The sequence below is a fragment of the Telopea speciosissima genome, chromosome 3, assembly GCF_018873765.1.
Source record: "Telopea speciosissima isolate NSW1024214 ecotype Mountain lineage chromosome 3, Tspe_v1, whole genome shotgun sequence".
Lineage (NCBI taxonomy): Eukaryota > Viridiplantae > Streptophyta > Magnoliopsida > Proteales > Proteaceae > Telopea > Telopea speciosissima.
The window spans coordinates 13,140,256-13,164,091 of NC_057918.1; the positions used below are offsets into that span (position 1 = coordinate 13,140,256).

The following is a 23,836-nucleotide window of genomic DNA, read 5'->3' on the forward strand; positions in this document are numbered from 1 at the left end:
AAGTTCGGTATCGGTTTTAGGACTGAAATTGTTCGAAATCAAATTACCCATTTCAAATCGAATTAATGTGGATGATATTAATGTTTGAAAAAAATTCAGTGAATTATGACTCTAACAAATAAGGGGTTCTTTTGTTATGAGATGTAAAAAGTTTTTTCAAATATTTAAAATAGGGTCTAAACCGAATACAAGACTAAATAAAGAACTAGATAAAAACAAAATAGTAACTAAACCATGTCGAATTGATTTTGGTTTTGGTTTTGGTTTGGAAACACATGTTCTTATTTTAATTTTGGATCAATTTCAATTTCCACATGTTGTACCTTAAACCGAATTAAAATCAAAACAAACTAATTAACACCCTTACGGGTAAGGATTCCCTACACTACTAGTTTGAGGGTGGAGGAATCTCTCAAGACATGCCAATGGAGGTGTGAAAAATGGTATCATTAGTATGAGTTTTTTTTTTTTTTTGGGCAAACCATCCATGTGGGGTTCATATGATCATGATAGTCAATAGAGAAGAAGGATTCTACCCCAAAAGAATAATAAATTAAACCCATGTAAGAGGCATATGATAAAATGGCCGCATAGGAAACTTTTTCCTTGGCATGCTGGTGAAGGGATGAATCTTTATCAACATGGATGAAATTAAGGGTTGGCTCAAAGAGAGAAGAATTGCCACGATGCCAAAGTACCATTTCCCTTTTACATGGGATTTTTCATTATTTTTCTCTTCTACTCAACCATGTGGGTCTCACGTGGAAAATACCATTTTCCACCACTATTGTGGTGGCATTAAAATTCATCCCTTCAGTAGCATCGTTGGAAACACTTTCCCTTATATATACAAGCGCATGAGCCACATACATGCGACAGTCAAGAGAATGCACGCTCGCATCTCGGAGGCAGGTTTTTCGCCTTTCATGGGGGGGTGGAGTGGTCATTTCACCCTCCACTATGTCAGGGCATGGCTTGCGCCCACCCCATAGAGAACTTTTCCATATACATATAGCCGTGTGGGAAATCATATCATTCACATGGGCCCATATGATAAGTGGAATAGAGAAAAAAATTAAGAGAAGTAGTTTTCTGTTCGACAGTGCGTCCTACGCCAGCACACCCATGTGTATCTCTTGTAAGGGTATTTATGTAATATCCCTTCATATGTTCTAATATAATCCTACTTATATTAATACTCAGACTATGAGAGGCAATCTAGTAATTAGCCCATCTGACTTTAACCTTAGTTTTCCTATAAATACTAGCTGGAGGCAGCAGTCTGGGTATTCCAAAACGTAGGTGTCTTTTCATATAGGGAAGAGAAAGATAGACTCATGAGATTGTTGGCGTAGGCCACACTCTCGGAAAGAGTTATTTTTTCCAAAACATAATTATAATTAAAAATCAATGTGAAAGGACATACAATACAGCTGGTGATATTATTATATAAAAGGTTTTGCTTCGCGTAACCACAATTGCTTATACTGAGCTTGTGACCGTATCAGAATTTCCTCATTTACATGAGAATAGGAGCAATTTTTTTTTTGTCCTGTAGTCGGGGCAGAAATGATTTCACACATTAAATTAATAATTTTCATATAATCAATATTTTTTTTATCTTCTTTGGTCCGTGTTAGATAATTACAACTAAAAAATTTATTATATAAAAGTATAGATTACTACCGATTATATGATATATTTTTACTCCATAGAACATCTCTCTCTCTCATACACACACACAAAAACAAAACATCACAACTTGTCCTCCTCCTCTATCCCTCCCATATACCTCCCCCCTCTCTCACCCTCATGTTATTTTAATGAGGACATAACGACAAGTCTAGTACGTGTTTCGAATACACATGTGAAATGATAATATACTACCTCACTAAAAGAAGAATTGTGTTATACTAAGAGGGTGAAAAAACAAGATTATAAATTATTTGACACCTTAGGAGGTGTCTGATAAGCAAATCCTATGTCACTTACATGTGCAAATGCAAGTTTGATATTGTTAGGCGTAAATGTACGATGTGGGCATTTGCTAAATGACGCTGAGAGTAAATTACTAAAATGTGTATGTGTGTGTGTGTGTGTGTGTGAGAGAGAGAGAGAGAGAGAGAGAGAGAGAGAGATACTTTTCATTGAGATAAGAGTGTAAGATCGATAGGAGCTGGTTTTCAATGAAGTAGTTAGAATATAAGAGGATGTATGAAGATGGGGAGATGGGAAGATGTCTTTACCCAAAAAAAAAAAGAATTTGAAGATGTGAGAAAAAAACAACACACATTTTTTCAAGGAAATCCTCTCCATTGACAATTTAAGATAAGCATCTGCAGAGGAAGTAGCTACAATTACAAAAATGCCATTTTATATTTTATATTAATCTCCATTTGATGGCATTTTGATAATTTTACTAAAAATTTGAATCAAGAGTTTGAGCAATTTTCTTTGCTTACTTTGGTTTAAAATTTGATTATTGAGATATACGTGGAATCCTATTTCTTGAAGCTCGATCTCTCCCCCGAATGAACCATATAGCCAAGAGAAACCAGAAACCAGAAGAGAAGAGCTTGCCCCACCCATGAGTAAATATTTCATAGTAGCCTCATTAGACCGTTTATCACATGGACTAACCAATATACGACAAAGTTGCAATAGTGTAGTGTTACACTTCACTAGGCATAGTGACACATAAGACCCTATTTTTAGAATGTAAAAGAATTCTTTATATAGGTCAAATTAAAAGAAGACAAAAAAAAAAAAAAATCTGTTAATGCCTTAGGGTGAACACTTGAACAAAAGAGTTAGGAAATTCTTAAAAATTAGATGAAAATTATTAGACAAAGCAAAGAAAAACATGAATCAGGATTGTCTCCAGAGAGCAGAGAACACCTAAGGCGCTGTCAGCCGTTGGGTTGTACCGCACACATTCCTAGGTGTGCACCGAGAAATATGAGGCACAGCTCAACCGCTGGATGCCCCCTAGCAGCATCCTGGGCACACGCCTCCCTGGAGACGAACTAAATTCCAATTATACTCCCTCTAATATTAATTAAGTTCACTTCTTATGATTCATCATGCATGATGGATTTGCTTCGCATAGGATTGACAGTTAATGTTAGTTAGATTGTCAGTTGTTGCTTCCATCCTTTGACACCTTACCAAACTTATTGTTATTGGATGGCAGATCTTATAAAAAAAATTTTATTTGATGTACAGCTAATGCCGTCTCTGACTTAGGGACTTAGGGTTTATTAATATAATGGAAATAGATAAATTATTTCCAATATTTGTGGTGTTATTTATTTATTTATTTTTTATATTGAAATTTGAAATTGCTATCAGGAAGAGAAAAGAAAAGAAAAGATTGTATTAACTACACCTTAAGTGATCACACCAATATTTCGAATAGAAAAATAAAACGTTCTCTATAAGTAAGAACACGGTAGCTGTATTTTCAATGGTGAGAGTTGCTTATAATAAACGAAACTTAAAAAAACAAATTGGTCACATTCTTCCTTTCTCTCCTTCTAGATTAAACGAAGTATTAGATCATATTATTTTTATAGTGTCCTAATCTTGCAGTGCACTGTAATGCGGGTCTGAGAGTTCGACACATGGAAGATGCGACATCCAACAGTGCCGAGCTCAAGAAGAAAGAAAGAAAGAAAGAAAAAAAAAAAAACCTGCATTGCATCGAGCTCACCCCATTGGATGAAGCTTCTTCTGTGTATCAAGCTCTCAAGGCCGTATTGCAGTGTACCGCCAAATTCCCACAGTGCAGAGGATTTAATCCCACCTCTATAGATGTATTTGGAATTGTAATCTTTTTGTATTGTTTTTTTTTTTTTCTTTCTTTTATTATGTCATTATCAAAAGTTGTTATTGTTTGTAAATTTTTTTAGTAAACATATAAAATGACAGGATTTACCCTAAACGGAAAGAAAGGATTTTCATAAAATCGAAAAGCCATTTTAATGCAGCATTTATGCAAGACCCTCGTTGAGGAAAAAAAATTTGTTTTGGTAGAAGTGCAAAAAAGTAGGTTTTTGCCCAAGAGGGCCTTAAAACAGTTTTAAAACAGAAACTTATTTTAATGTAAAACAAAGCCCATAAATCACATTCATTGTAGTAAAAGAAACGAGTTTCAATATATAACTCAACCCCTCAACCCCAACATCAAGCCCACTAACCCATTTAGTTTTTGTTAAAACCAGTTTTAAGTTGAAAAGGGACCAAAGCCCATTAATGCAGATAAAGACAACATTGAGCTTTGTTACATAGTTAGAAAATCAGGTTTTCTTACTTGACTCGGTCTTGTCAAACGATCAAGGTGAGTCACATTTTTTAAGTTTTTAAATATATATAAATTAGTAAAAAATTCATAAAATACAGAATCAATATGAGAAGACCAGAAGAAAAAAAAATTTAAAGAATCACATATCAATGTATTTTAAGTTTTTTTCATTGAACAAGAGAAGGGAGTCAAGAAGTTGAGGGTAATCTTACTGTTTTAGAATACAGATTTACTATTTTACTCAACTCGGTACAACTTTATGGTTTTTAAAAAATGACTAAACTATCCGAGTTTGTCATGACTCAATTAAAAATACCGAGTCTTATTTGACTCAGACGACTTATGTCCCAGTTTCATAATTTTTTACCTTGACCTAGTATAATCAACTCTTGACCAAGTTTTCCAAAAATTTTGACTCGATTCGGGCAACTCGCCCCAGTCAAAACCCAGTTTTTCAACTATGCTTTGATAGGAGTTTGGATCACATTCTTGTACACCTTTAGGCGCACCGATGGAAGCCACTCACTCTCCTAGATTCCATTTGTACGAGAACCATTCTTGCACGAGAATGCGATCTAGCCTCTACACCCCCCCGACCAGGATCCTCTATAGTACCATCGGGTGTGCAGTGTACATCCTACGGCACAGCAAAGGCCACATGGCCTCTGCTGTGCCACAGGATGTGCACCGCAAACCCGGCGGTACTGCAGAGGATTTTTATCCCCCCCACCACCCAACACACACACCGATTCCTTCTCCTTCTCAAACAAACTCTGTTTCAGGGGGAAAAAAAAAAGGTTTTTTTTGACGAATGTATCACATCAAGTTGATGTCATTAAGTAACCTATTAATAGAGAGCATTGTTGACCAAAAAAAAAAATATGGAGAGCATTGACATGAAGATGTAAGGGCAATAAGCTTGGGCCCAAAAGCTATTAAGGCCCAAATAAAGTAATTTCCTTTAGGGCCAAATATTTATGGTCCATGCCTATCCTTTTGCAAGATGTATAAAGAAGGGCCAACCATCCACCTATAGTTGGGCAAAAGCTAAAGAAGCAAATTAGAGACAAGTGAGGAGAGGTTGATGATGATGATGATGATGATGGTGATGACAAATATATATATAGAGATAGATATGCTTGTTTCCTCTTAACTCTTTTACCACCCGGCCAACACTCTACAACTTGTCCCTTCAATCAAACCCCAATAAAGAGTCTTCTATCACCTTCTTTAAAAGGACAAGGAAGAGGAGGGAAAGTAGGTCCCTCTCTATTTTCTAAGTGCTTTCAGCTCACTTCCCTCCAACTTATTCTTTCAGATTCCTCTTAATTAGAGGTAAATAATTAAAAGCTTTAATCATGGCATTCCCTCCTTATTCTTAATAAATAGTTCCAGGGCTTTTGGGGGGATGGGTGGGATCCAACCTCTATGGACGGCTATGATTGCTTGATCAGATCAATTTTATGCTTTTTTTGTTTTCACCAATGGTAACAAGTGGGCACAGCTCCTACATATAGTTCTTTGGGTACCTGTAAGCTCATAACCAAAAGGGGGCTGATAAGGGAAACAGGGCCGGGTTGGGTTGGGTTAGGCCTCTTAGCTAAGCCCAACCCACTCCCGATGGACCCTGAAGGGCTCAGCTTATCTAAGCCCAGTCCAACCCTGAAGGGCTTAGCCCATCTCAGACCAGTCCTGATTGACCCTGATTAGGCTGAGTTGGTCTTGATTGGGCCTTGATTGACCCTGGATTACCACCCATAAAGTTTTTTTAGCGGCAATCCCTTTATGGCCACTAAAACCCAAGTTTCTTATAGTGATATAAAGGAAAAAGATATGTCGATGGCCGCCTACATTTCCTTTTGTGTATGGCACACCTACTTTACCAATTTACCCCCTAGAAAGATGATATGGTCTTGGATAATGATCTGGATGTCTCCTTCCATCTAGATGGTTGTTATAATATGTCCCCTTCCATCTATGTTGATGCCCCTGTGTGTTCTCATTGGCCCCCGTATTGGTGCATAAACCACGCAGTTAGACAGCGATCTCTTACCTGAATTGATTAGTAAAATTTACTGAGAGAGAGAGAGAGAGAGAGTGCCTAAGACCCAAGAGCACATGATACACTCATGCTTTTACATATTGTTGAGATCCTTATGAATTTTGTTTATTCAAAAAACATTAATAACAATTTGGATCCTTTGCAGCGCTGCTGCTTGTTCGTGCGATCGACATGAAATCCGACATGCAGCCTCACATAGACAGGGGCAAAATGACCACCCTAAGCATTACTAAACGATGAGAATATGTCAATCCTAGACTTTTTTGACATGTTGGAGGTATGATCTGCTCTAAAAAGCATCAATAAACGACGATATGTGAATCTTATCCTTAGATTCACATCACATAAACGGCTAAATACTCTCAAGTCCAAGGCCAACAATTATGTTTTTTGGTCCACATTTGTAGTAGTCCACCCTAAGGCCCTAACCAATAAAAAAAAAGAAGTAAAATTAATTCTTCTTTTTTGAGGGGTCCTCTTGCTTTAATTTAAGAGATGATACACCTTCATGGAAGTACTGATTAGTAGTATTTCTGGCTTCTTCCTTTGTAATATTTGTAAATGAACTCAAATTGGCCCTGCCAAGTTGGAACAAACCCTTTTTTCCTTTTGTTTTAAGATATGGTTTTGGGGACCTTTGGGCGACACACACCTGAATAAAGAAGTTGCAGGTTTAGTAAGTGATATCAAGTCATGGATATTAAAATGGAGACATTCTTACTGTGTGTCACGTGATTACAATATCTTGTAAAAAATCCCCAAGTGCTCCACTAAAATCCATCCAGATGGATTTAAAGTTAGATTGTAATGGAAATCTGGTCTAAGGGTGTCAAACTAGTTCAACCCGGATTGAACCAAATCCAAAATCGAGCCAGACCGATCGAGACCAAAACCAAAAACTGGACAGAACCCGATAAAAAATGAGACCAGACCAATCGTAACCCGATACGAAACTGAAAAACCAGGATTTTCCTATTAATTTCCTTATGTATATACATGTAAACCCAAAATGGATTGGACCAAACCCGATAGTAGTCTAATACATAGTTAGCAAAAACGGGAACGGCAAAAAAATGAAGTCTTACGGTAGGGTTTTGAACGGTAAAAAACTGCAAATGGATGGTCAAAAAAAAAAACAGATAGGCAGTACGGGTTTTAAACGTTTATATTTCAAAAAAACGGAACCAAAAAAACGACACTACTTTCATATAAATTGAGGAATTTTTATTTGAAATACATGCTTCTATTTTTTGGTATCCGTGCATTCACCTTGAGTTGAAGGTGATATCATGAAAAATGTAGCCCTTCGAGTCATCTTTACATCGGTGAAAAAATCAGGTAGATCAGAGTTCGGGAGAGAGAGATATGGTCAGTTAAGTCCAAGGTCTTAAAAAATATTAAATAAATGAGAACGTATTTTAAACGCGTTTAAAACGAAAATGCTTGTTGTTTGTCATTTTTTACCGTATGTTTGGGAAACATACGGCAAAACGTATTTAAAACGGTAAAAAACGGAAACGTAAAACAGAGTTTTAAACGCGTTTTTGCTAACAGTGGTTTGATCACAAACCGAAACCAATAAAAACCAGATAAAAATCGTAAACTTCCTTCCTTAATGGCTTAGTTTGGGGTTGCCCAATAATAGACCGAAACCAGTTCAACCGACCAAAACCAGACCGGACCAACCGATTGACACCCTCCCTTGGCCTCTCTCTCTCTCTCTCTCTCTCTCTCTCTCTCTCTCTCCCCTTCAAATCTTTTTGCCTTTATATTGAAGTTTACAACTTTGGATGGGACCTTGTGAACGATAATATATAGAGAAGAGAGTACTACTGAACTATGAATGAGAAGATGGAGAAGTCTCAGGAAGAATGTCATAATCCAAAGAGAACAAAAGATGTTTCACTCCAGGAATTGAGAGATAAGCTTGCTGAATTTGCCAGTGTTAGGGGATGGGATCAATTCCATAGCCCCAGGAATCTACTTTTAGCATTGGTATAACTACTGATCACTATTCTCCTACACTTCATTGTTGATATATTTGAGTGTTCTGTTCATTGTTGATTAATTATGTAGGTTGGAGAAGTTGGGGAGCTCTCTGAGATATTTCAGTGGAAAGGTGAAGTAGCCAAAGGACTTCCAAATTGGAGTTCAGATGACAAAGAGCATTTAGAGGAAGAGATCTCAGATGTTTTACTCTATCTTGTTCGTCTAGCTGATGTCTGTGGACTTGATCTTGGACAAGCTGCTCTATCCAAGCTTGTTAAGAATGCTCAGAAATATCCTGTTTGATCAACAACAACAACCCCTGAAACAATAAGTAGTGTTGTTATATTAATATTGTGAGTTTAATTCTCCATATTGTCTTCAGTCTTGAGGAGTGCTGCTGCTCTGCAACTCTTTTTTAATATCCTTTTAGTACTACTTTCTTGCTTTCCTTTCCTTGCCTTTCCTGGTTTATTGAAGTTGTATTTGAGGACATGATAAGGCATAGTTTTGATTATTAAGAGTGGTTGTAGTCAAATGTCAAATGAGGCTGCTATGAAAACTTTATTGTTACAGAGAGTTTGGCAAAGAGACATATCATCATATATCTGATATGCATAACCATGGATTTGGGTTTTTAATCTTGTCCCTACCTACCTCCTTCCTATTGACCATAGTACCATTACCCTTCTAGCCCTAGGGTTCAACATCTGAAGCCTCCTATATTAGGACAAAAGAGATGATCTCTCAATCTGCTAGTGTCACTTTCTTGGATCACTTTGTGAAAAAAAAAAAAAATTCAATGTACTGTTGCAACTTCTTTTGGCATTCATGACATTGGAGATGCCTTTCTCTCAAACTATCAAGAGCCAAAAAAATTGAGAATTGCTTGAAGAGAAGGGACCCAGCCCCCACCCCAACCACAATACTTCGACAGCTCCTTGATCTGCCTGTGTCTAACTAAGATTGGATGAGAGAAAAGAAAAGAGGGAAATTCATGGCTAATAGAGGTTGCAATAGGCCTCAAGTATATGGGGACACTATGGGTGTAGGGCTCTTGTTTTTTTGGGTAAGATGTGGTGGTGTAAGCATTTCATGTTAATGGATAAGTAAACCATTTGTGTGGTTCTGATTCCATTCCAGTGTGTAAGTTTCTGAAAGTGACATTTTGTTATGATCTGAGTTTTCCTTCACCCATGGTTAGTGTGATGTTCATAGGGTATCTATCACTTTATCGTGCAATCTAAGGGTGTTTTAGGACCCTCAGATGGTGGGTTTTCCTCCACGGCACTGTCAAGGAAAATTTTGTCCTTATATTATAAAAATAAAAGTTGAATCTAAGTTAGTTGAGTTGAGACCTCTACCCCAATATAATAAGGCTGGTGGCATGATGGTCATTTCGGGCAATCGTGTATCTAGGCACAGAGGCCACACGTGATCAAATAACGTTCTCTTTCTCTAAAATATTATATTATTACACACACAACATATGGCCACAAGAGGAGCTATCGATGATCTTTCTTTTTTTGGTAAAAGAGGTATAGATGATCTCGAACCCAACTTCCTCGACGTGGCTCTTCTTTCCTACTCCACGCACCTAGTGGGTCGATTTGGTTGCTCTCGGTTGGGTCTTAATAAGGCATGGACATCTTGAGCCCAAGACCAAAATGGGCGATTAAGTAATGGAAAATTATCAATGCCACCCCTTGACATTTGCCTATATTTTAAAATACACCCACTAACTATCATATTATCAGCGTCACCTCCTATTTTATCAAACTAATTCCATACAAACCCCCTATCGTTTGTAAAGAGCTGTTAAGTAGTAATGTCAGCAACTTAATATTTTTTAAAAGACAATTTTGCCTTTCTTAATGGACTAAGTATCTAATCTACCCTTTAAATTAAAACACCCATATAAACCCTTCTTCCTCACACTCAGTCGACCACTAACAAAAACCTCATCAATACCGAACTCCCATCCTTTTCATGCCTTTTTCTCATCTCTTACCTAGCAACTCATTGACTGAACTCTCCAAACCCAAACCCTATCTCTGATATAATCTATTCCATTTTCTCATTTCTTTCCTCTGAACCCGATCTCACCATACCATCTCTCATTCACCCTCTCCTTTATTCTCTTTCTTCCCCCATTGACCCGTTCCTTCAGCTCTGAACTGTGCAATCGTCTGAACCAGTGAAGGCTTGCTCAAAAAAAAGTAATCTGTGATGGCCATTGGAGTTCGATCACATGGCCTAATCCCACTGGAGTCTGATCGAAAGCAACCATAGGAGTCGATCACATGACCACTTTTATTTATTAATTTATTTTTGTTTCAGGGATTCGGATTACTGAGTTAAGAGTAAAAGAGAGGGATAATTATGTAAAGCGAGAAGACATGGTAACATTTAACAACCCATCACCAGGGTCGTCTTATTCCTTTCATACACAACCGAAACCAGCGGAAATCCATCTCAGCTTCTCAGGTGTGATCGAAGAAACTCATGCGATAGGAATTCAATCAAAGTAAAAGTTAAGGGATAAATTCCTAACTTCTAACCCTACCGAATGCAAGAGATGGCAGCCCCAATAAAGGTCAATATAAACTGATATTTTATTCTGCAATAACAGATAGCAGCAGGAAAGAAAGATCAGTTCTGAACTCTATTATAACTTTCAGTTCTTGCAAGCCCTCGAACTGAGGTTCTGAAATGGGTGAACAATAGAAGTGATCGATACTCAATATGAAGAGCTGAATGGTCGCCAGAAAACAGAGCATGTAAGGTAGCTTCTGAAAACCAGTAGTCGATCAGAGAGTTAGGAAGGGGAAGGGGGAAAGAAAGAAGAAGGGCTGGGGTGTGATTTCAGGGGGTTTCGATGGTAGGGGCCATCATGGTGGTGGGTTGGATTGCAGCAGGGGGTAAGGGCGGGTGGATGGTTTGAAGAAGAATAAGAGGAGGAGGAGGAGGAGGGGCCCGGTATGGTGGTTTGAGTTGCAGCAGGGTGCAAGGCTGGTGGGATGGTTTGAGTGTGGTTGCAAGAAGAAGAAGAGAATGGTGTGGTTGCAGCAAGAAGAAGAAGAGAAGCTGTTGGTGGTATTATCTCATTTCCTCTTTTTATCTTGTAAGTGAGAGATAAAAAAGAGAGATTAGCATAGCTGGAAAAGAAAAATTAAAGATAAAGGGTACTTTGGTTAAAGGAATTTTTGAGGTTAATACTGTTCAAAAATGAATAATGGTTGATATTAGGGTAGTCAGTGGGTGTGCTTTAAAATATATGCAAACGTCAGGGGGTTGCCCTGATAATTTCCCTTAAGTAATTGGTCGTAAAAGCCAAAACCGATATCAATTAATAATTGGTCGATCGGTTTCGATACTTAATCTGTAAACCGTTCGACCAATTGGTTTAGTTATTTTTGTCCTATGTAACTAATCGGTCATTAATAAGTCGAGTTTAGGTTCTTAACTGATCTTTAATCAGTTAACTGGGTTGGACCGAGATTGACCCGCTTACTCACTAAAATTGCATAATCCAAAAATTGAAATCCGACTATTTATTAAACAATTGGTTTGGTTCTGGCTTAATTGGTGGGGCCTGTTTCTGAGACAGCCCATCGGCATCGGCATCGACTTGCCTTTGTACGAACTAAAAGTCGCACGTGCGATGCACACATGAGAAAGACAGAAGTGAGTGGATTGGGGAAAATTATCACCCCCAGTAGTACTGGGGGCGATAAAGCTCCGTGGATTGGGGCAACTTCCACATTAAGGAGGCCAACTATGGAATAATTATCATCTTCAATTCCTCTAATTCCTCTAATAGGGGGGAGTGGACCCCACCTTGGGCAATGTTTTCTAACAAGGGGTAGAGTGATCATTTCTGCTCCCATGTGAGGATTTGGTGGATTTGGAGGGGACAACGAATTGAAGGGGATAACGATCGCCAACTATGAGGGTTTTGTATTAATTTTGGAGTTAAATTACTTGGTAAGATTACCGAAATAATTATATGGAAAAAAGATAGCGTGCTTCCTACATCCAATAATGGTGTGATTTTACCATTTGGCCTCAATGAAATAAAAAATCCCATTCAAATAGGTCCCCCTTGCGTGCACTCTCATTGACCCCCCACACTGGTGCAGGTAATACACAAACAGACAAAGAACTCTCGTGCCCTAATTTTGTTTTGAAAACTTGTGTCTAGAGATTAGGTTCATGTTTGGTATTTAAGAAACGGGTAAAGTTTTGCGTAGACTGAAAAGCCTAGCCCAGGCCCAGTCCGGGCTCAGGGTGGGCTCGGGCTAATTGGGCCAAACTTACACCCCTAATTGGAATCATCGATAAATAATCGTGAACTAGGAAACGAATTGCTGCATCTACCATGATGTCCTCTTCATTAATATTGACTAGGCAAGGCAGGCAGGTTGTGTGGGTAAGGCTAGATCTGTTGATATAAAGTAATCCATGGGTACAAGGCCCAAAAGTAAGCCCATTATGTTTTATATTTGTTCTGCTGGGCCAAACCCAGGAACAGCTCTAATCCAGGCCTAAGTTGGTGGGCTGAGCTAAGCCAAGAATTTCTAACCCTATCTTTGCTAATAATTATTCATTAGCTTAGGTGATTATCACCTTCTAACAATTAGAAACATGTGAGTTCAAATCCATTCATGGCATCATTATGCTTATATTATAGTTTTTTAGAGATATTCACTCTGATTTGATTCGATTGGATTCGAGCCGATCCGTCCTTGACCAGAGATTAATTAAGATCTCTCTATGCTCCCAAATCAACATTTTAGGGTGGATTTTGACAAACATGAGACTATTTGTGAATAACTGACTCCTCTGAGAATCCTAATCCATTGCTTTAGTCCATTAGTATCAGGCCAAGTTTTGCATGTATTTTATTGGAAGTAGGGAAAAGACAACAAGAACATTACAATTACACATTCTAATATCCTTTAAATCAGGTGTTATTCTCTCAATATACAACATGAATTTGATGGATAAATATAGTAAACAGTCCAGCCTTTTTCAATTTTAGAATCTTATGATCAGAAATATTATTACTTTTAGAGCATTCCTTAATCATCAACAAAAAAGGCTTGATTCCTATTGCTTAAAAAACACAACATTCAACTCTGTCAATTTTTAGGTGGGAGAGCACAGAATTTTAAAACCCAAAATAACATAGACAAGAGTTTTCCTTTCCTGACTTTTCACCCATGTTGATTTGATGCTCTCTGATTGGATTCCTCAAATATTGAATGTCATCATTAACTACCACTACTGTCCCCTATTGTCGAAGGTCCGACCAGACTAATTAGATGGTCAGATCCTATGGATTAAGAGATTCTCTCTTCACCCATCGTGGGTTAAGAAAAACTCTAACCTTTCAATAAAGTTCATGTAATTTCATCTTAATTAGTTGGCTCATACCCATAAGGTAAGGGGGCAACCATAGAGTAACACTTTTCTCTTGGATAAAAAAGGGAAAGGAGGTGGGGAAGGTAAAAAGGAACAAGAGCGGCTGAGGATAATTCCCATTTTAGGAGGCTTTTTGAGATCATTAATTGGTGCTGTCTTTTATTGATGCTAATCTTATCTTCCTTCTCTGTTAAAATTAAAGGAAGTATCTTTGAATCAATTGAAGTGGCCTAAGGTAATTAAGGTTAGATTCTCTGGAATGCTTGTCTCGAACACTATTAGTATCTAGAGAGTTGAATATGTTTCGAGGAATCAAAGTGACATGCGAGGAGCACTTGAAATTCATTATCTTCTCTTTGCAGATGACATCATCATGTTCTACAGAGTTAGGGAAGATGACTTTCTTGCTTTTAAAGATCAATTTAAATTTATTTGAAGATCTTACATGTTAACAACAAATCAACTTCAATTAGAGTAAGATTTACTTTAGTTGGAATTGCCCCACCCCTTGAGACTTAAAACTCTCTCACATCCTTTCTGTTCCAACTATGGATCCAAATTCTAAGTATTTAGAGGTTCCAACATTCTTATCAAGAACTAAAACCAAGGCTGTCAAACCAATCATTTTCTGAGTCTCAAAGAAGGTCCATGCATGATTGGAAGACTAACCTTCTGTCTCAAGCTGGTAGGTCCATCTAAATAAAATCTGTTCTTAATTAGCTCTATGATCTACTTACCAAATTTCTTTTCTCTAAAGATGCATGCAAAGTGCAAACAAGCCGATGCAATGTTTACCCTAAAAAAATAAAAAAACAAGTGGATGCATTAAATGCCAAGTTCTGGTGGGACATGAAGGCATCTCAAAGTATTAAAATTAGGATCGAGTTTTCCTTTATCCACGGTCAAAGGAAAATCCCTTGACCAAAGGGTTCGGATGGTATCCTTAGGGTATCGCACAATAGTAGAAGTATTTTTGACTATTTGTAATTAGGAGGCAGATATTTATGGCCATTGATGGATATACGGTCAGAATACGGTGCCTTGACCGTGTAGTCAAGAAAAACTTTTTCCTTACGATTATATCTATATATCGACCAACAAATAAAGATGGTTTAGGCTTTAGGTTAAACTACACACATATATAATAGGGTTCTCATTTTAAAGTTAGTGACCCAAATAGAACAACTGTGGACACTAATATTGAAAGCAAAATACTTAGGAAATCACTTTTTTCTTGATGACGTACTTTACATGTTAGAAGGGCTTTTCTTGGACTTGAAACAGTTTAGTTTCAATTAGAAGTGTGACCTTAAAAGCCTGCTTTGACCAAATAAGAGTTGGTGATATCCCTTCATTACCAGTTTTCCATTTCTCTTGCCTTCTTTCTCGTGATGATTTCTTCTTTGATAAGGTAAGTGTAGTAAATGTCAGAATATTGAGAAATCAAATATAATTGTTACTTTTAAGGTAGGAAAACTTTCAATCTATCACTTGCACGAATTTTTGTCAAAAACCTGTATAACATGAATTATGTTAGAAATATTGACGGGTTTAATCGAATCACTTGATAGTCTCCCAAAGAGTTTAGGCACCCCTATAGTGCAATTGGGTGTGTTGTAAATCGACCTCCAAGATAAAATAGTCCACTTGTACCCCTAGTAACTATTCACTCTATTACTAGACCCCTTTGAATACTACATAGAATATAGTTGTCCTCAAACTAAAAAGAAATTACTTGCAAGTATAACTTAAAAATAAAAAGAATAGAGTTGCAATACATACATACGGTTTATAGTGCTAGAAATACATTAAGAAGAGACATTACGGATCTCCCAAAACCGAAAAAAATATTATCTTAAGAAGCTTTCATGAAGAGACATAAATCTCCAAAAAAAAGTAAATTGACATAAAGTGTTAATGAAACTTCCTTTGTATTCGGGGAAATGTTGTCTGTGGAGGAGCATTGTCCCTCTGCCCACATGTGGGTTAGTAGAAGTACATGCAAAAGCATCACTAGAGGTAGCATGTTCGCCTTACATTGGGATGAGGCGGTCATTTTGCCCCCTCTATATCTAGACGTAGACATCACGTTCCCCTAAAAAGTTCTTTTTCCCTTAAAACTAATTTGAATTTTCCCTTGATTTAAACATTTATATATATAAAAGTAACAGTGGATGATGTTATCACCAACCAAAGGAAATGCCTCCTCCAATTTCTTTTTCCAGTTAATATAATTGAAGATATTCTTAGAATAAAGCTACCATTCTTCCTACATGGTGACCACTGCAAAACCTCTATAATTTGTGCAACAAGTGCCCGGCAAACCCTACGGCATATTTCTCTCTTCGAAGTGTTGAGTTAGAACTGAACACATTGTCATCTTCTATTATGACAATTAATTGCATTTTTATTGGGCATTGCTACCATTATATAGACTGGAAACAAGGATCAATCTTGTCAGATTGAACAACTGATGCGTCTCTCATAATGGGCTTAGTTGTTAGTAGACTCCCACATAAAAAAACAAGTTTTACACATTAGAGCGGGTTAATTGAAAAACCCATTACCCATATATAGATGCAAACAAACACTACTTTTCCTTTCAATTAAGAAGGAATATAAGAATTTAAGAAAGGGATAAATAACACCAACCATCTCTAGACAATAGATATATATGTGGTCAGAAACATGGGTTTTATTAATTGCATGAAGTACCTTCACCCTCTCAATATAAAGTATTATAGGTCCACCCCCACAGCTCTTTTTACTGATTGAAATTTATGACCTCAACAGCATAGGAAATCCTAAGGAGGGTAGCTGGACTGTACAACGGGCACTTTCTGATTCTAGAGATCTTTGTTTGTTACTACTCTTACTCCTGCCCATTTCAGAATCACATCGTACCAGGCTGCTTGGTAGTTAATGTAACCCATATTTTGGTTGGTTAGTTGATTGTGTATAACTCTTCTTCTGGGTGTTTTTATTGAAAGGGATTCTTCTTTCTATTCCAAAATAAAATTAAAGGGACTGTCCAAATGACACCTCTGTAGTTATATTTAGAAATTTGAGATATTCGGTCGATTATCCTTTGTCTTTTTACAGAGAGTGTGTTGTTGGTGAAGCCTGATTTGGTCCAGAAAGTGCGGTTGAGACCTTCGGAGGACCATTTCGGCCTCGAAACGACCTCGGAATGCCGAAAAATAGTGGGGCTCCACGCCAAAGGTCATGCGTTATGTTTTGGTCCGGTTCTGGTTTTTTGGCAATTTTTTGGGTTACGGGCATTTGTGTACTTTCTAGGGTTAGGGCTTCCCTATATAATGTTCTTATCTCTTTGAGATAGGGTTATGAGGGTTTGTAACATTTTCAGAGAAAAATAGTGAAACCTGTTCTACTGCTCGACCGTGGATGTAGCTTCCATTTTGGAGGTGAACCACGTAAATCTCTGTGTTGTGCATTGTGTGTGCTCACTCAATTTTCGTTTTTCTTCTGCAAATCGCCATTCTGGGTGTTGTTTTCTTAACAGGGTGGACCTTGGTGCAACGGTTAGGTTGCTCCATAATGACCAAGTGATCACGGGTTTAAATCTCTGGAAACAACCTCTTTGCGAAGCAAGGGTAAGGTTGTGTACATTATGACGTTTCCCAGACCCTGCAATGGTGGGAGCCTCGTGCACTGGGTACGCCCAAAAAACCCTTTGTCTTTTTATATAAGTCTTTTAAGTCCAGGGTAAAAAAACCTTTCAATTCTTAGGCCCAAAACCCTTAGATTCCATATTCTGTAAAAAAAAAAACTCACAAGCAAAACATATATGCTATAAACGATTTATACTCCTTGTTATAGAGAACACTACTATCAACAATAGTTAACATTTAGAGAGACAAGCTTTAGTAAGAACAGGAATCTAGCCAAATTTTGGTATTTGAACTGTCTAATTTCTTAAGATATGGCAGTACACTAACAGTACTATTCCAAATCCATGAACCTCTTTTTTACTCGACAGAGTCATCCATAGACTAGAAAAATTGTCCAAAAATCTTCATCCAAGCTTAATAAGAAGAGTCTTATTTTGAGGGATATCATCACCAAAACCAAAAATGTGCAAAGAGCTTTCCAAGAAACTAGACTAGCATTACATTTATCAGTAGCCCCTCTGCAAAGAATAATTAGAGCTAATTGAATCAAACTTATGACATGTCTATAGAGATGTCATTTAGACAATCCCTTCTTTAAAACTAGACAAAAAAAGTTTGTTTATCTCTTGGCTCGCATGCTTTCACCCCTTCATTTGGCTCCCATGATCTTTCCATTTCTTATCATTTCTTTTGTTTTTTTGGTAGACCATTTCTTATCATTTCACATCCCAAGTTTAATAAGAATATTATTACCTCACTTCCTAGCAAGGGAATTCAAAAGTTGGAATATATACACACACACTCTCTCTCTCTCTCTCTCTCCCTCTTAATCCCTCTTCTCTCTCCCTCTTTAGGCTAGGCATGAGGAATGAAAAATTATGCATAATGAATACGAACCAAAATAATGTTTTGCCCTGCATGCTCGTAAAGAAAGCTCATATTGACCGCTTAACACATTTAGTTGTTATATTTAGTTTTGAAGTTGAGATTAATGGGTTCACCAACTTTTGAATTTTGCAAACTTCAAAAGTTACCAGAGAAAAAAAGAATATTCTTGTTGAACTCCTCTCTCATTTCTGTTTTGATACCACTTAATGATGTTCAATCTACAATGCTCAACTTCAGAATGGAAAAAATCCTTCTAAGATCACCGACACCGTGAATTAAATCCGATTCCATTTGGTTGCAAGGAGAATTAAAGGGTAAGGAAAGGAAAATTTTCAAACCTAATAAAAAAACTTTTGTAATATTTACCCCATGTGATTGTATAAATTACTTAAATTGCTTATCATATTTAATAATGATACATTTTACATGTAATATTTATTTTAAACCAAATATGGAATGATTTGGAGTTACTGATATTTTATCACATGGGGTAATGATTACAAAAATTTCTTTTTTAAGTACGAAAATTTCTCTTCCCTTCCCTTTAATTCCCCTTGCAACCAAACGGAACCTCCATGATTGAATGAAAAATGAGCTTTTACTTGAAAGCTTTTTTGGATTCAAATGCTGAATTTATCTTTACTATGATGATCCTTACCACTTTGGTAACTATGATTTCCTCCAAAATTATTACCTCTCATGGGTCCCAACTTATTGAATGGCTTGGATTTAAGAGATATGTGTTTTCTGGGGCCATTCATCAATAAGTATGAGAATCATGGAACGACCTAATGTTTGCTCATCTTTTATTATATTCTCATATCTCTCTTTTATACTTTATAGTCTTTCCAAAAATTTGACCGAATCTTAGGCTAATCAAATCCGAACATACTCCAAAGACCAAAACTATTCTTATTCTAATTTTTTTTTTTTTTTTTAGGGTTAATATGCCCGAATCACGAATTTATTTGTTCGGATTCAGAACTAAAGGGATTGGTCCATGGTTTTAGTGTACAGTATCGAAACGGGTATCAGCCAACCCAGAAATCGAAACGATATCAGCATGGATCGACAGTATCAAACAAATTTTCTCCTGATTCTCCTTAAAAAAAATTATTTTTTAATCATTTTACCCTTTATCTGTACTAAGGGTGCAAGTTTGGTCATGTCGGCCCAAACCCGCTCTGAGCCAGAATAGGGTCTGGGCTGAAATACCTAACCCTAAGGATGGGTCAGGACTGAAAATTACTGACCCTGAGTTAGGGTGGCGTCGAGTTAGGGTTGAGGCTTCGGGCTGAGCCCGGCCTGGCCCAACCCGACCATGTTTTAAGTTATACTAGAATATATATATTGATATACTAAAAATATTATAAACTTTTAATGTCACACATATATTGTTATATGATATATTATATATGAAGATAATAAGTGATAATATATTTTATTATAGTGTTATTTTATGTAAAATAGATAATTTTCTCCCAGACCCTGTCCAACTTAGTCCAGTCCATGCATCTCTATCTTCCTCCAGTCCGTGATCAGGGCCAATCAGGGACAGCCCAGCCCGATCCTGAGGACGGGTCAGGGTTGGATTTTCTAGGCTCTGATTCAGAGTCAAGTCGGGCCTAGGCCCAGCTAAGGGGAGTCAGGGTTGGACTGGACTTTTAAAAAACCCTGCCCAACCCGATCCTGTTGCAGCCTTAGTCTGTACCATATCATTAATATGGTATCGGAATCAGCAAGGTGCACAACCGGTATGGTTGCCCGACTTAGAACCATGGACGGTCGACTGGTCCTATTCTTCTTCTTCCATGGTTGACTGGGTCGACTCTTCCGAGTCAATCTGAAATCTCAATCACAAGAAAGATATTTGCCAAACAGTCTTGATTGTTCATTACGGCTATCTGCCATCTAATCACTCTGTTCAGACTGTCAGGAGGAATTCCGCGGCGCTATATATGGACCCCATTTGCTTCCAAACAAACATACACTAACTAGATCAATGTTGTGGAAAAAAAGGTTTTTGTTATGTGGATCAATTATATAACAGGGTTTCAGGTATCGGTATCAAATTGGGTATCGGTCATTTTCAAAATTGATATGATATAGATATGTATTAAATCAATATTGATCTTGTATCGATCAAATTGATTGAAAATTAAAAAAAAACACCTTTTTTGGCTGATAACACATGTTTCGGTCACAATTGATATTGATATCAATATGGATTGTTCAGTAGGACCGATACCTAAAACCCTAGGATCAGAGTTAGTTACACTAAAGCCTCCAATTATATCGAAACAGTATAGTTTTCACTTGGTTGCATGGTTTTGGATCAGGTATTGACATAGATTAGCCCAGGTTTTTTTTTTATAAATTATTTTATCCCTTGTTTTAACCATTTCATTGATAGAGTAGGTCAATTATCGATATCGATCACCTTCAAAACCATGCAGTATCAGCCATATCGGACCATTTTATAACGATATCTCAAACCATGCTTGAGATCGGAATCAACACTATAATCGATTGTCGTTGATTCTGATATGATTTCAATCTAAATTGGTAGAATCGGCTGGAATCGCCAAAAAAGAAAAAACCCTAATCTGGATCATCTAGAATCGGGATCAGTCTTGGTCAATTCTATCCGTCAGATCCCAATTACTCAAACCCTAGATCTGAGAATATTTCTAAGGCTGTAAGCTAGAATCTGCAAATCGTACGAATGCTTGTGGGTACCTGTGTTGCATTATAACATATCTCTCTAAGGGTTGAAAAAGGCAACCTTTGTGCTTTGACGAGAATCTGAGGGAGTCTTTGGCTGTTCAGCCTTTTTGTTGGGCTCACCTCAGTCACGTAAAGTGAAGGGATTTGCTCCGACTGGAAGAAAACTAGAAAGAAAGGGACACCCGCGTTATCCTCCCAAGGGCAACGAATCTTTATAATAAGATTTTAGGGCAATTTCGTCTCATCAAATTCACAGTGGCATTATTCGTTATTTTCTTGAAAACGGAATCCGTTTATGCGGAAGTCAGAGTTGTTTTTATAGAAACCCAAGATTCATGGACGTGAAATCGACATCGGGATTGTAAAGATGGATAACTTGAGATTTAGAGAGAGAAAGAGAGAGAGAGGGACACAGAACAGGAAGTCGCAGGAGGAATTTGTGCAGCATCGTACGGACAATCCAATGGTACTTTGCCATTCCCTAATAAATTTACGTACTTGCCCTTACCAAATAAAATTTATATCCCCTGATCCGTTGTCCTTTTAGAAGTACTCATATGCCCTCAAAGCTACTCTTTGTTTAGACATACTGGTCGTGTGGGCATGGTTTTAAGTATCGCTATCATATCGGGCGATATGTATCGGTTTTGTTGATTGTTGATACCAATATCTTGCCAATACTGTATCGGTAGAATAATTTAGACAAGGGGTAAAATGATCTAAAAACTCAATTTTTAAGGAAATCAAAGGATAATTTTATCCGATACAATCGATCCAGGCTGATACCGTATCAGTATCATATCAATTTTCCGTGTTGCTGATAACCGTTTCGATACCATACACTAAAACCATACGTGTGGGTATCATATAGGAAAGACAAGGGAGTCATTTCAAAAGGAAGAAGAGAGAGACACCATAGATGCTAGTTTATGGTAAGATGGCGGTGTAACCAAACTTTTCTCATAAAATAGTAATGGGTTGTAATCAGTTCCCCCAGAAAAGAAGGAAGTAAATGGGCCCACCCCAACAGATTTAATTCTTAGTTTGGTTGAGCAATGTCAAAGAGAATTTAGGTTAGGGTTAGGTCATGGATTACCATTTTACTCTTTGTTTCTAGGTGTATATATCTATATTGTATTCTCTCTCTTATTCATGATCAACAGAATTGATTGAAAATTTTGCTTTGCTGTTTCTTGGAATCTGTTTGGCTTACAGGATACCAAACTTAATTACACAAAGGATGGACCACATCAAGAAATGGAAACTACAATAAACTCTGGCAGATTTGGTGGTTCAGCTCACAATGGCCATCAAAGTTGTAACCTTGTACCAAAGATCTCTATAATAAGAAGAAGAAAAAAAAAACCATTCATGTGGCCCCCATTTAATCAATGCTGCTGGTAATAACCACAAATAGAGATATATAAATACCTTTTTTTTTTCTTCTTCTTCTTCTTAACCATGGACATGAACCAAACTCAATACAAACCCTACATGGGTCCCTTCAGATCTGGATAGTTAAAAAGTCTATTTTAACCACTTGGGAAGGCTTCACACATTTTCTATGATAATGACTTCTTGTGGGACCACTTCATTCTTATTAAGACTTTGAGACCAGCCAAACTTTAAATGACAAGATTAAACTCAGCTTGACTCAGGCATCACAAACTTTAAATGTTTCATATTTGTCAGACTAACCCACTATCTTATATTTTTTAATTATTTCTTGTTAATAAATTTAAATAATTGTTTCTGATACCTAAAACAAGATATAGAGATTATGATGATGTTGTTGTTGTTGTTGATGATGATGATTATGATAATAAAGTGCTACTTTCTTTTCATCAAACCTTAAATCTTAGGTTAAAATATATATATCAAACATGAACAAGAAGAAACCTCAAGCTTGATTTGAGGAAGTATATCAATGGGTCCCATTTAATTATTCCAATCCAATGGTCACCCAAAAGATAACTCACATGAAATGGGCCTCATGGGAATCTCAATCTTAAACTAATAATCTTTAGGCATTTGGGATTTTTGGGTAAGAGTGAAGAGGTATCACCAAAACTGTGGACAAGAAAGACAAAGGAAAAGCACCAATCAAAGTCTCTGTAATTGTGGAAAAGATGAGGGGTATTTTGTGAATTGGAAAAAAGAACCTCAACAAACCACATCTGTTTTACGATGAAGTGGGTCCCACACTAGAGGTTTAACCAATATAAAAAGGAATAAATACTTTAAAAGGAAAAATCTCAGCAGTAATACTTGATTAATCAATGTAAAAGATAACTGGATTTGGAGATTGTTGATGTTTGAGTTTGTCGTTGCAGTAAAGCAGGTGTGTCTGAATTTTCATTTTTTTATAAATAAATTTTTTTTTTTTGGTTTTAGATTTTTGTTTTTAAAATTTCTGTACCCAAAAGCAAGGAAGGTGGAGAGAATCTAGAAATACCCATTTCTTTCATATCCCCAAACACCCACAAATAAATAAATAAGAAATCAAAGAGAAGAAGGAGAAGAAGAAGAAGAGAAGAGAAGAAAAAGCAGAGAATAAAAAGAGACCGGATGTTGACAAATTTCATGTCACTGTTCTTAGAAGATTGTTTGTTTTGTAAGGAGATTTCTTATCTGGGATCTCTCTCTGCCCTTCTTCTTTCAGAGACTGGCCCAGCAGATCGAAATCTCCATCTTTTCTTCTCCCTAATGACGATCTAAGCTCTTCCAATGGCGTTACAGAAATACCCACTTCGTTGTTTTCGCTTTTCAAGTTGTTATACTTTGTTTTTTTCTATCTGTGATTCGTTGGGT

At 37.1% G+C, this 23,836-nt stretch overlaps 1 protein-coding gene and 1 long non-coding RNA gene across 2 annotated transcripts; one reads left to right on the forward strand and one right to left on the reverse strand.

Annotated features, from left to right (window-relative positions):
- The first annotated feature begins 8,189 nt into the window (after window positions 1–8,189).
- On the forward strand, window positions 8,190–8,657 carry LOC122655891 (dCTP pyrophosphatase 1-like). Its single transcript, XM_043850270.1, has 2 exons — window positions 8,190–8,360; window positions 8,442–8,657. Exons 1-2 carry the CDS (start codon window positions 8,205–8,207, stop codon window positions 8,655–8,657), a joined length of 372 nt encoding a protein of 123 aa, XP_043706205.1. The 5' UTR covers window positions 8,190–8,204.
- Window positions 8,538–19,974, reverse strand: LOC122655892. Its single transcript, XR_006332012.1, has 4 exons — window positions 19,961–19,974; window positions 17,658–17,660; window positions 10,379–10,384; window positions 8,538–8,673 (listed from the first exon to the last, which is right to left on the reverse strand). It is a non-coding gene; the product is annotated as an uncharacterized LOC122655892 (long non-coding RNA).
- Between the last annotated feature and the right edge of the window lie 3,862 nt (window positions 19,975–23,836).